At 46.7% G+C, this 13,805-nt stretch overlaps 1 protein-coding gene across 4 annotated transcripts in view; it reads left to right on the forward strand.

Moving 5' to 3' along the window:
• SESN1 (sestrin 1) overlaps window positions 1–13,805 on the forward strand; it is an 86,908-nt gene that overhangs the window by 65,243 nt on the left and 7,860 nt on the right. Inside the window, exons 1-3 of one of the 4 annotated variants that reach the window (XM_075414248.1) lie at window positions 4,919–5,037; window positions 12,473–12,538; window positions 13,471–13,671. In XM_075414248.1, the coding sequence (XP_075270363.1) occupies window positions 5,005–5,037; window positions 12,473–12,538; window positions 13,471–13,671 (300 nt within the window). In that variant the 5' untranslated portion in view covers window positions 4,919–5,004. Of the gene's footprint in view, window positions 1–4,918; window positions 5,038–6,979; window positions 7,021–12,472; window positions 12,539–12,564; window positions 12,969–13,470; window positions 13,672–13,805 lie in introns of those variants that run through there. The other 3 variants (XM_009934269.2, XM_075414249.1, XM_075414250.1) reach the window with 3 other exon arrangements.

Below are 13,805 nucleotides of genomic sequence, written 5' to 3' on the forward strand. Positions count from 1 at the left end.
CCTCATAAAAAAGGGGAAGAATAATCTGGTAAGACATTCTTTCAATCTACTAAGCTTTAGATACACATCTTTAATCTACCTATTTGTAGTAGTCTTAGAAATCGTAAGTTTGTTTTCCTGTCCTTGCCAAAGCATGAATAATCTCAAGATCTCAACTGCTATAGCTCCCTAAATTAAACTTCGTATTTCTGCTACCTAATAACTGCAGAAGGGGATGTTAAATTTGGACGAGCTTTGGGGCGAGAAAAACAAAACCACTTGTGGTTTAGAGGTGGAGGTGAGCTGTAGAAATCTTCAAGGCAGAAATTAGCAGAAGAATGACTGTTTGGGTGGAATAAGAGTCCTGAGTGACGAACCAAATGGTTCAGGGAGCAGATAAAGCCACTGAAGTTCTTGGAGCTTGGTGACTTAAAGTCAGTCAGCTGTGACAACAGCTCAGGTGTAACAACAAAGTCTCACAGCTTCTTGCAGCTCTGAGAGAAGAGATTCTGGGTCTTCTGGTGGGGATACAGTGGGCTAGGAATGACCTGATTTGTAATTACTCACAAACTCCTTGATTACTTGCAAGTCATTTGCCCATTAAAGCTGAATACGTGGCCATTAAGAAATCAGCATATAAGAAAGAGCTAGAAATAGAAAAATAGCATTTCAAGGATGGATAAGACTCGAAGAACAGACAAATATAATCTCTGAATATTGTAAAATGTTTAGTCTTAGCCAGTCTTGCAAGCCTAGAGACTACATAAGGAAAGCTTATATCTATTGGTCTAAACTTCTTTTCTGATGTGGCCAATTCAGCCCTCTGTTCTCCTAAACAACTTGGGTTTGTTATTATTATAAAGGTGTTGGGTGGAATGCCATTCCTAATGTCTGATCCTTTTTGACACATACAGCGAGAATTTAGATTGTACAAAGAATACAGTTTATTCTCCTCCCTAGAATTAAGTACTAATTCTAATAATAGAGTGAGTTTTTTTGAAGACTGACAAATCAGATTAAGGTTAAATCAGGAACAATGCTTTGAAATACTGACCATTTTTTATTGACCTGCATGCTAGGATGATATGTTCTTCTATTTCATTTAAATTCTCTCATCGCTGTAATGAATGGTTTGCTCGCTGTGCCTCCCATATTGTTATCATGTTAAGATTCTTGCTGTTTTAGACATAACGAATGTATAATAAAGGGATAGAAGAGATTAGGAGATACATTTGAAATTTGTTCTGAAAAGGGTAGTGGCTGTGGACAGTGAGGAACGAGAAGAATCCACAGGGACATGTTCAGAGCGGCCGGCGTGGGCCTGCTTAGTCACTGCTGAAACACCTGGTGACTTCATGAAGGCGCCAGATTAGGTGGAGCTGCTCGAGCTGGTCTGGTTGAGGAGATTCTTGCCCCCCTGCTTTTATTGCTACTGCTTCACTAGGAGTTACATGCCCTGAGATCTGGTCATAGTTAGCAATGCTTAACCTCTGTCGGTCAAAATGAGCTAAACCAATTCAAAATCGCACACACCCCCAACCCAAGATCGTTCTCGATCCGTCGCTTGCTTTGGCTGTGAGCAGTCCTGAGTGCCGTTCGCAGCAGCTGGGCGGGCAGGTCGTAGGAGAGAGACCCATCCCTGGGGACAGTGACACCTGGGTTAGTGCAGTGACCTCTTCAGCTGGTGTAGCTGCGGGTGGGAGACACCGTGCATCCACGGCCGTCAGCCGTCATGGGGGTGTCAAAGACGCTCAGACATCAATGGTGTTTACATCCATTCTGCTAAGCTTGCTACATTGTGCTGAAGCTGGCGCTACCTTACAAAACCATGAGAGAGAGAAATCAAGTCCTAAGAACTAACACGAATCAGGTAGCTTAGAGCCCCAAAGAATTATCTGGTTACTTGTTAAAGTTCCTGGGAAAGAATCGTCTGATCATCCTCCAAGATATAAATTTGATGTCCAGGGCGTTGCAGTAACAGGCATTGCGAGTGCTCCTGCTTGGATAGCTTTTCTGTGGAAAGAATTTAAGAACTTGGTTTGCCAGTTCAGCAGAGTCATCTGTTTGTGCTGAACTTAACTCACAAAAGTCGCCCTGTTGGATTCAGTGGAACTATTCCAAGTTACAGCGGCTGGCTGCAGACACACGTATTTGCAGGATCAGGCTTTTTGCATTATACCTGGTCGGTCTCCTTTTAGCTTCACCAGGGCATTTCTTTAACTAGCAGTAAGGAAAAATTGCATTTCTGATGAGTTAACCTAGAGAGCACAGATGTTAAATGCCATTCTTTTATGCAAGCAGCTTTTATGGAAGGGCTTGCTATGAAATAGTATGCTTCCATGCTTTAGGTGGTGTTTGCTTTAGGTGGCTTTACGTGTATCTATTGCACACTCTCTCTGGGAGAAAGCAACCTTGGTGTCTATCGACATTTTCATGTTACACATTTGTTGTTGTTTTTTCCCATATGAGCGTTTCACTCGATCTCTATTTACTTGCATCGATACGTGGTCAAACGTACTGCTGTGTTTCCCCAGGGGAACGCTCAAGTTATGCAAACTGTACCATAGATCTGTCCCCTGGCTGCACTGGATTCTGCACTCGGTAGTGTCCAAATGAGCTTTGTGCCGGTGTCAAACCGTACTCCCTGCAGAAATTGCTCATGTAGCTTGTCTTACTAGCCCCAAATGGAAATAATTTCAGTTTACAATTATGTACTGATTTATAGATGAGCACGATGCTCAGTTTTGCTTGTTCTTCGATTTGGAGGAGTTGCACTTTGGAAATACTTGTGTGAGGGCTGGGGTGGAGAAAGCGCAAAGCGTGTGCAGTGCAGCAGACCGGGGTGATGAGGTTCTCCTACGGCAGAGACATACCTGGGGCGTGAGCAGAGCTTGTGTACTCGGGCCATATGGGAGAGCTTTTAAGACCATTATTATTTGTTTGTGAGGGCTGTGCAACTTCCTCTTCCCCTTTGTACACGCTTTTTCTGACAGGCTGTCCCTGCCTTCATCTATCCTGATACAGAAAGCGAAGAACATGGTAGAATTTCCTACTTTCTGCTGCTGTTGGCTGTTTCTGAGAGATAATTTCCCTCGGAGGATGCCAGAGAAAAATCTGTATCTGCCAAGGTTCTTTGTATGGGAACAAGCGTTAACATAAACAGGCAGGGCAATTGACTGCAGTGGGGGAAAAAGAAAAACACTTCAGGGAACTGAGGAGTGCTGCCTTTTTTTTTTTTTTTTCTTTCTTTCCCCCTTCTCTTTTCTTCCAAGGTTGTTAACAAATTCTTTGACAGGCATAGTCTTTCATCTGACATCCAGGAAGACTTCTTATGATGAGGCATCTTCTTGCATTTCAGCTTTTCAGAGAATTATGCTCTTTTTTGAACAGTTTTTCTGAGCACAAGCCAGTTCTTTGCCTGTGTTGCAAGAGGACCCCGATCCTTGTCTTTTTGTTATGTTTCGGCCTGAAGTAAGGAAGTAGCCACTGGGAATTAAACAGTGTTCTTCATTAGTTTATTTTATTAGCACACAAAACGCAAGCTTGCTTGCCAGTACTGCATTCTTCTTTCTGCGTGCTTCTGTTGAGCGTTTTATGCGTGCAAGTAGGTACGAAGCACTTTCTTCTGGAAAGAACCTGCCAGCGTAAAGCCAAGGCCCGAAGTAAGGAGCTGTGGCACCTGGGCATCTCTAGGTAATGTAACCTTGTAACTGCTGCTGAGCCTGTGGAAGCCTCCCTAGGCTCCCCAGAGTTAAGTTGCCTAGCCCAGAGAGGTGGTGGTGTTTGGGAAGGGGGGAGGAAAGGAAGCTTTTAAAGCTTTAGCATTAGAAATGTGCAGAGCTGCTGCCTCATGTTGCCGTGTTCCCCTGACAGCGCTAGCCTCGGTGTTTTCTGCGTTTCCCTGCAAGATTCGTACACCCGTGACAGGAACAGCCCCTGAACGGCTTTTCAGTGTTCGGCTTTACATTTAACAGAAGTGTAAAGTTCAGTGGCATGGAATTTCCCCGCTTGGTTGTTAGATAGCTTGGTGGGACTCCAAACCGAGCAGCCTGAACTGCAGGCAGAAGCCTTCCTCCCCCAAATGAGGTCCGTTCAGGGCTTCAGAGCTGCGCTGGCCTCCTCCTGTCAAAACTGCAATACAGGTTCTCCTCCTGGGGTCTGTCATATTTTAATTCAAAATATTTGAAGGAAAATCATCTGACAGAATTTAGCTTTATAAATCGTAGATTGCTTTGGAACACACACCAAAAAAAAAAACAAACAAACAAAAAAACCCCACGGGCCAGCTCAGGGGCTCGTTTCTGTTGAAATGATGGATGCCCTGAACTCCCACACCGAAGGAGGTGGGAGATGTAGGGCATCTGGCGGAGTCTGCAGCCCTGGGGGGTCGGCGAGGGGAGTACAGCCCGATGCAAACAAAGGCTGAGTGTTTTGCTGATGCGATTGCAAAACGTGTGTTTGCCCAGGACTGTTGTGATCTTGGGAAGAGGCAGGAGGCCGGATTGCTGCCGCAGCGCACTGAGTCACACAGACTTCCACGGAACGTTCACCTCCCGCGACTGCCCGGGTTCAAAGCCGTGATGACTTTGATGCTTAAAGCGAAGGCAGAAACTCTTGCATGGGGGGGGGGGGGGGGGGGTGGAGCGCCGTCCGAGGAGCTTCTCCGTGCCGGGGACGAGAGCGGGGCTCAGGCGCCGGGGGCGGACCGGGGGGCCCCGGGGGCTCTGCGGGGGCACCCGGTCCGGGGCTTCCCCCGCGGCAGCGCCTGCCGCCGCCTCTCCCCCGGCCCGGGACGCTTGTTGCGTTCCCGGTGGCACCGGGCAGAGGGAGCAGCCGGGGTGGTAGGGGGGGCGGCGAGCAGCGGTGCCGGTCCCCGCTCCGCCCCGGCGCCCTGCCCGTCGCTCCGCCCCGGCGGGAGGGGAGGGAGGGGAGCTGGGTGGGCCCTCCCTCCCCGGCAGAGCCGCGGCGGGGCTGCGAGGGGAGCGCGGCAGGCCCCGGCCCCAGCCCCAGCCCCGTGGCGCTGGCATGAGGGTGTCGAGGCCGGGCCACCAGCACCAGGTACCCGGCGGGCGGCGAGGGGCTGGGGCCGCGGGGCTCCTCGCTCGGTCCCCGGAGGCGTCGTTCGGAGCTGCCGGGGGTAGCTTCGGGGGACGGGCAGGTCCCGTGGAGCTCCCTTCTGCGGGGTGTCCGGCCGCTGGCTGGGCTGACAGGGCCGGTGCCAGCTGCCGCCCGGTCCCAGAAGCGGTCCCGGTCGCTGCCCCGCTCGGGCGTGTGGCGGTGGGGCGTCTCTGCCGGGATTTTAGGCTCGTCCGAGGAGTTTCTGCCTCTGAATCGCCTGGTATGGATTGTCGTTGGTGCACCGGCTTGGGTGATCCTTTTGAAACAGCGAGGCTGGTCTGGTGCTCCTGGTAAAGAAGAGCTTGCTGTAACTGTCAGCAAACACGAGTCAGCAGTGTTACTTTGGGCAGGAATTAAAATGCTGCTTTGGATCTCTTTTGTCAGTTTCTGGGTGTCACCTCTTGAAGATTTTTATTTTAAAGGAAACTTCTAAATCCTCAGAATTGCTGCAGGTTGCCACTGAAACAATTTTGTATTTTTCGGGTTTGTACAGATCTAGCATCTCTTGAATACAAATTGCTTTGCTTTGACATAATCCAGCAGTACAGTCTACGTAACGCAAATGGTAACTGTCACATTTAAGCTCATTTCCTTCTTTCTCACTGATTTATCGGTGTTTCAACAGTGTATACAGCATGGAAATTGCAGACGTTCCTTCCAAATCCTTTGCCCTTTATTACTTTTTGTTTCATTGTGCACATTACAGAACCGGCATATAGAAAAGCTGGGCATTAGTCCTTGAAATTCAGCCTCTTGGTTTCAGTGAGCTCATATCAAAAGTAAATTGGGTTGTTGTCTCTGGGCAGTTGTGTCACAAAACCACTTCAGGGAGAGCTGTTACTGCTGAGGAAGAATAGGTAGCACTGGGGTGCCTTGAGACTACTCCAGTTGGACCCGCTCGTACTGGTCGGTCCTAGAAGATGACCAGAGAAGAGGTGTTGGAGCTTGAGACTGAGGACTCTGGGCTTCACATGTGTTCCTGCCAGTGTGAACAGGGTGTGTGATCGTGGGCACGCACTCGCTTGCCTTGGTTGCTCTCTTGGATCAAGTCACATAAACTAGTTGGGGATGTTTTTAAAATCTGGTATTTCAAAGGACTTTGAGACATTCGGGGAAAATACATTCATTTACTTTAAATATCAGTAAGTGTAAGTACTTAAATTCATATAAGGATACCATATTCTCTGTGAACTAGAAACAGTTCAACATTTGCTGTGCTCTAATTCCAGTGAAGAGCGGTAGGTCTGTAGAACAAAGTGCTTTGTAGCAGAGGGGGAGTGCTTGTTCTCAGTTCTTTAAATCCGTGCAAGCGCAGACATGTCTAGTGCTTCAGCTGAATGGCAGTCTGAGATACCCAGAAGATGGAACCATCACAAAAATTTAGAGTACATGGGCATTTTGGAGATAATTTTTGTCATTTTAATGTGAATCATGGTTTGTCTGAGAAAGCCACAACAATTGTAGTTCCTTCTGCATGAGGTAAATGAATAGAATGGGAAAGCCAGTTCTGCTTAGCCCCACGTTTAGAAAAGGTATAGGATTTGTGGGATGTTTTTTGTTGTTTTTTTTTTTTTTTTTTAGTATTTGTAGGAAAAGAATCATATTTAGTCACTAGTCTTCGTTCCTTAATCCCTTCATTTCCAAAAGCTACCCATTTGATAAGGAAACTGCAGTAGCTACTGTATTTAGCAGAAGTGAAAATACGGCTTTTAAACTGAGCGTGTATCAGCTTGGTGATAAATAACTTGTCCTGTGAGGCCAGTTGTGCCAGTCATTGTCGTTAAGATCCTAAACAAGGAAACTCCAAATTTGTAGCCTGTCGGTGTCACCACCAGTGAGGTTTTGCCGTCGGTGACCTTTAAAGGGGAAGTAGAAACCAGACACAGTGAGCGAGGCAGCAGCAGCACAGAGCCTCTTAGACTGGTAAGTGGCAAGGTCTCCCTTGGAAATGCGGTGCGAGGTTCTTGGGCACTTGGATGCTTTGAGGCATGTTAGCCTGTAGGAGTAGAAAGGTCTAAATGGGTATTGTGAATGTCAGCTTCAAATGTAGTACAGTAAGCTGAATTTTCAGCGCTGGCACGTTGCAGGAGTTAGTTGTACGAGGAGATTGTGTTGAAGAGTTTTTAACCCACAGCTCATTGCGCCTTTCTTAACCCTTAAGCTTGGATATGAACGCACTTAGATTATGTAAAATGATCGCCAGTTGTCTAGGAAAATGTTACCTCCAAAAAAAGGTCACCTCAAACTCATTTCCCTTCTCTGGTGCCTTCCCTTAGATTGTTTTATATTGCATTACAGGGTGTGATTTTCATGTAATTTGGTTTGAATCTAGCAGTATTTACTGCTTGATCAGGACACAAGATGATTCAGATGAAGATACTAATCCAAATGTGGTTTAGTGAAGTAAACTGATAATTATATTTTCACTTTGCCTGTGGCCTGACTATGATAAAATGTTCTTTTTGCCATTTAGAGGAGGCTTAAGTAAGTATGTAAATAAGTCTCCCTGAGAGATAGAACATTTGATATTGGTACTGACTGTACTTGAGGGGAGCAAAATGACTCACTGTGCTAACACCAGGGAAGCAGTCTGAAGGTTGCGGTTCATAGCCAGTGCTCAGTTCACGAACTCTGAATGGCTGAAAATTAACAGTTTGGGTACAGCCCCCATACTCATCTGACGAAACTGTAATTGAGTTTTGGGAGAGGATTTGTGATAAGAGGCAGAGCTCTTGCTGCCAGGAGCCAGCAGTGGGAGAGGAACAGGGATCTGAAAAAGCGTTTTAGGCGCACTGTGGAGCCGGAGCTGTAGCTGAGGTTAGGTTCCTCATCCAAGGTTAAGTTCCTGTTCTAGAGAGAGGCCCTGTGTCCTGGCTGGTAACTTTGCTTCAGTGTTTCTAGGTGGAATTTCTGATACTGGGTGGCTGCTTAGAAGTGACTCTTTCTTTTTTTTTTCTTTTTTTTTTCCCCTTCACTTACATTTTACAGAGGTTCAGAACCAAAGTAGGTGATGCTCTGTTACCGACAGAGGTGATGCATGTTGTGCTTTAACTATTAAAAAACCTCTTCAAAAGCATTTGCAGTTCAATTTTCTGTCTCAAGCTTTTGCTAAAATTTTTTGGGAATGCTGTTCTTGATCAGACACTTAAAAAAAATTACTCAAAAGTGGGCTTGACTGACAGAGTCTTAAGATATAGAAAAGCCATAAATAGAGCGAGTTTATGCATGCTTGCAGTTTTAGAGTGGTCTTCGCTCTGCATATACGTGCATGCGGTACAGATTTTTGGTCTGGTTGGCATTGTGGAGTTGGCTGTACTAAATGGGCCAGACCGGTGAGAGAGGATGGTAGCTGGGAAGTATATAATTAAGTTTGCAGACTTGTCTCATTAACTTTTCTGTCTCAGCTCTGAAGAGCTGTTTCTGGCTGCAGATTTGCATAAAACATATTTCCTGGTTGAGAAGCCTCTGAAAAGGCACACAGTCTGGTGGTTGGGGCATTAGCCCTTGACGTGAGAGATCTCAGCTCAAGCTGCCAGTCTTCTGTAGCAGCCTTTGCTAGGCATGTAGCTTTTCTGTTTCTCAGGTTTTTTCCTAAGTGGCAGGTAATACACTCGCCTCCCCTCACAGGAATGTCGCGTGAATTAAACACATTAGATGAGATGCTCAGATACGGCAGTGCTGAGGGACACGTAGGTTCAGACATGGTAGGTGTCTGGTGAACATAGTTCCCATGGAACTAACAATGGTGGCCGTACAGAAGTACAAGTTACATTACTTCAGGGGTAAGAGGAGGCTTCTCTGTGAGTTCTGAGGTCATCTCCGCCAGCATAGCGATACAATATTTACATGGCTAAAGTCTTGCTTCTCTGTCAAGGTACGTCTGGAAGGTGAGCAGTGGAATGGATTGCCACCTGGCAGGGCCCACCTCCCATCGGTAGCTGTGAGCTGCTGGGTGTTCAAGGTGAAATCTGTTCCACCCTTGGTGCTCAGCTTTGCAGCCATCTGAGTTTTATGTTCCGACTTTGAAGACAGAGTGCCTCTGATGCGTTATTATTATTACTATTATGTATTATTTGCACCTAAGGCCTCAGTTGTGGTTGGCTTTCTGCTGAGCTTGGAGCTGTATTCAGCTGCAGAGTTTCTAGACTGAATGGAAGCGGTGTGGCAAGGCTAACAAACCGGAGGGAAGATGCCAGAAGCTTGATGCAGAAAACACAGCACAAAGTAGGTCACTTCGCTGTGCAGCTCGGTGGTCTGGAATTGCAGGAAAGTTGCCTATACTTTTGTGATAACCAAGGTAAATACTGGTTGCTTGCCACTGCTGCTCGTCCTAGCCCCGGCTGCTTTGCTGTTGGTTTGCTTTGCTTTGGCTGCTGGAGCTTGTTGGTGCTCCAGGTGAGTTGGTTCTTCCAGAGGAAGGGGCAGGGGAAGAGAGGTGGTGGTGGCCTGCGTGGCTGGTCAGAATGCAGCTCTTGCCTTTGAGAGGGAAGGCTGGAGAGCGTTGCTTCTTGAGTTGAGTGTGTGTGGAAGATGGAGGCTTAGCGAAGGGCATCATGGAGCACAGAAATATGTTCAAAGCAAAGGGACTGTTTTGAGAATTATTACTGTGTTGTCTATACAGTACTCGAAATGGTGGGATACTGGGAGCATCCAGAAGTGCCTGCTGTTTGTTAAGTACTCGGAGAACTGGGTTACATGCCACTTCTGAAAAAAAGAGGGGAAAACAGTTTTGAAAAGGTCTGCCATAGCTTGTAACAGAAGAATGACAATTTTCAGATTTCTCATGGGTCAGAATTTATACAACTTTCATGACTGTGGTAACCATGCACCGTATGACAACAAGCTCATTTCTGTTCTCAGCACCCTCTGGAAGAATCATATTTACCCCCATTTTTGCAGATGGGAAACTGAGGCTCATCTTCACAAATCGTTTGCAACGTTCCTGTCAGAACAGAGATGTGAGCCCAGGCTTCTTGAGGGACTTCAGGGGGCTGCTTTCTCTCCTGAGGGAAAACAAAGAAACTTACTCAATCCTCAAAAAACCCCTATGTCACTTTGCAGAGGGCGTTTGGTTGCTTAAGTAATGTAACCTGTTACATGCAGTGTAATCGTAGTAGTTTGACCTCTGCATGCTTTAAAAAAAATGTGAAGTGTATTTACGTTGATGTGGTTTTGATTGTGAGGCAAAATACGTTAGCAGCCTGCTGAGCTCAGGTTCTTAAATCTTGCATTTTTTTCTTCCTGTAAGCATTCTGGGAAAGGGGAAGACTGAAACATAGTTCTTCAAGAATTAAACTTCAAGGTATTTCTCTTGGAGCGCTTGAGTTGGCAGACAACTGCAGACATCTGCTGAGTTAAATGATGCGTACAGACTTTTTTCCTTGCTGTCATTTTGTGTGTAAGATGTTTCTCTAATGTGCTAGTGTAGTTGTAGCTGAGATAAGAAGCTGTGGTAGAGCTTTAAGGAGAGAGGGTGGGTTTTAAGATACAATTTCATCCTGTTGGTAGCATTGCTAGAGACTGGGCTGACAGGCAGAATTTGTTGGTGAATGCTGGGACCCTCAGCAGGAAGAAGCTACATCGCAAACTTTGCTGTTCCAGGGAAAATGTGTTAAGACGGGTAGTAAGAGCTGCCCTTGATCTCACTTTATCCGAATAAGGCTTGAGAAATGAAGGCGTCTGACTTAGGATTTCGGGAGACCGTCAACGTCTGATGGGCTTAGGTAGTTCCAACTTAGACCTGCGCTGATTGCTTCCGGCTCGCTGAAGCTGTTTTTTAATCTTAGGGGAAAGTTCAGGGAATGGTAACTGATTAATAAAGTTGCTTCTCGTACAATGAACTCGTGCAAATAGAAACCTCAGCTAAAAACAGAAAAAGTGCAATAGTGAGTGCAACCAGTATTGCTTGTTCTAACAGCCTTTATCTCTGTGGGGAAAATGTAGCAAAGTTTAAAACTGCATTTGGCAGGCAGCTCTTGGGGGCTGGGTCTGCTCTTGAGGCCTGAAACAGCTGAGAGTGCCCCTCCGCTCTGCGTAGCCTGAACTGGTGCACTGCATGCGATTTATTCATCTAAACCCAGCTGAGAACCTGGATGGGGCTGGTATTACCAGAAAAGCATTTGGGCTATGGAACAGAGGCAGTGCACATGTTTTAAAAGATGGCCAGAGGAGAGGGAACAGGTAGGAGTCCAGGCCGTTAGTTTAGATATAGCCTGGCGTTCAGCGCTGGGCTCCATCCCCACCTTTGATCCTGGGTGTCCCCCCGTCTGTAAGAGCTGTGCCAGCAGCTGCCCCGTTGGGAGCTGCATCGGTGGCCGTGGGGCAGCCGTGCCCCTGGCTGGGGAGCAGTCCTGTCGGGAGAGCTGGTTTGCAGCGAGCGCTGCGCGCACGGAGGAGGAGCGAGCCTCCGCAGCGATGGGGCAGTGGGCACGGGGAACGCGCAAGGTGAGGCCGTGTCCCGCTTTGGCACGTGCCCCGTGGACCCTGCTGGGCCTTCTCCATGAAGCTGCCCTTGGACCCACGATTTGCGCCCTTCACAAGGGAACGGTGCAACGGGTGGGACACAAATGGCACCCAAGTCTTTTGTGCAGTTTGCTCCCTGGCTGCACGAAGGGCCCGGGGTGCCGTAGGCCTGGAAGAAAGCTTCACCTAGCTGAGGGAGAGGGCAGGCAGTGAACTGCTGGCGGGGTATCCGGCCTCCCTGCTGCCTGCAAGGCAACGCGTCCACCAAGGTGGCTCCTGCTCTTCTGATTGAGCGAAATCCCTTCCCTCCCTCCCTCGCAACATGAACAGCTATTTATCCTGTCTCGAAAAGAAAGCAGATGCAAATGTAGATCAGGTACTTTCAGCAGTTGAAGAGCTCTTTGAGGTTTAGGAAAAAGAAATCTGATTAGGGTTACAGCTGTTTTCGTTTCCTGACAGATGCACACAGTGTTATGTGCTGGCGTACTGCGGATGTACACACACACCAGTCTCATTTTGTATCAGTGGCATAACCACACAGCGGCCGGCTGTGTACTGAACTCCTTGTCCTGGACACCCTGCCAAAATATGCTTTATGCAGAATGTTCTGTGAACCAGGTTGTAGTGTGTGTGCATATAAGTTTGTGTGTGTTTTCTTCGGTTGGCAGGGCCTTTGTTGTTGATTTTTTTTTGGTGCTGGAGTGGGGCTGTACACTGTAAACAAGTGTGGCTAATTATAAAGCACTTGTATAAAAAAGTGATTTGCATTTGTACAAATGGTACTACCCATGTAAGTGTACCACAAGTACCCAAATAAGCCCAGCTCTCAATAGAGAATTCTTTTCTTTCTTGCAACCACAGCTAAAAAGCTGTTTATAACTAAATGCTGACATGGTGTAATTTTCTTTTCTAGGAACTTGGAATAAGAATTCCTAGACCACTGGGACACGGACCAAGCAGATTCATCCCTGAGAAGGAGGTGTGGTAGTGTTTTCCAGTACACAGTGAACTTTGTGCTTTTAAGGAACACCCTTTCAGTAGTAACCCACATTCGGTTTCAGGACAGCTGCTGAGCTGCAAAACACTTTTGAGTCGTGATCCCATTCAGTCCTGGTGAGATTTTGGCCACACTTCTAGTGTACAGAAGCAGAGAGAGCCCTGAGGAGCTTTGGGGTAGTTATGACACTTTCTGTGCTGCTATCTAGTATAAGAGAAACTCAGTGCTGTTTTCTGTAAGAGTGTCTGTTTCCCTGTGAACATCCGGAGGTAATTTCCTACTGGTCTGCAAGGCACCTGCCCCCCTGCTCTGGGGTTGCTTTTTCTTGAGCTGCCTCTGCCATTCTGGATAATCTGAGAAGCTGCAGAGTGCTGTGGCTGAGCGTTTCTGGTGCTGCTCTCCTGATCGTCGGGTAAGAGAATTTGGAGCAGAGGAGAAGTTAGTAATATGCCTGCGGTTTTCTAGGAATTTTAGAGCCTTAAGTTCCAGTTTCCATTTATTTGTCTCTCTTGTCCTCTTAGCTAGCTCTTTACTTCTTTCCCTCTTTTTCCTGGACTAAAAATGATTATTCAGTTAGCTTTTTGTTGTTATAATAAACTAAGTTAGATTAATTTGGGACATACGAGAAAGTGAAGGTGAGAGACAGTTAAAAATGAGAAGTCAGTGTTGTACAAGAGGAAGTGTAAACCAAAAATCTCCTTTTGCTGATATAACCACTTGTGAGCTCCGAAATGAGAGGTATTAAAGGGATTTTATGTGCCTTGCCTTATATGCACTGATTTAATGCATAATTATAATAGATTTATAATATAATTCTTTTCACTGGGGCCTCTGGGTGCTGTGGTAATATATTTATTTACTATTTTATGGTGCTTCTTAGACAATATTGCTAATTGCTCTTTCTGTTTGATCAGATGATTCAGGTGGGAAACGAAGACGCCATGATGCACACGCTGTTTGCAGATTCTTTTGCTGCACTGGGCCGATTGGACAATGTTACCTTGGTGATGGTTTTCCATCCACAGTACCTTGAAAGCTTTCTAAAAACTCAGCACTATCTACTGCAAATGGATGGTCCACTCCCGCTGCATTACCGACACTACATCGGGATAATGGTATGCAGGAACAGAAAGCAGCGAGCAGAAGCAGCCGCTTTGGCAACCGTCTCTGGTCTTGTTTAATAGCAGTTATTACCGTGTTTTGCAGTTTCTAGTTGGAAAGGCATTTCGTCGGGAGCTAAGGGGAAAAG

Source organism: Opisthocomus hoazin, chromosome 2 (assembly GCF_030867145.1).
Source record: "Opisthocomus hoazin isolate bOpiHoa1 chromosome 2, bOpiHoa1.hap1, whole genome shotgun sequence".
Classification (NCBI taxonomy): domain Eukaryota; kingdom Metazoa; phylum Chordata; class Aves; order Opisthocomiformes; family Opisthocomidae; genus Opisthocomus; species Opisthocomus hoazin.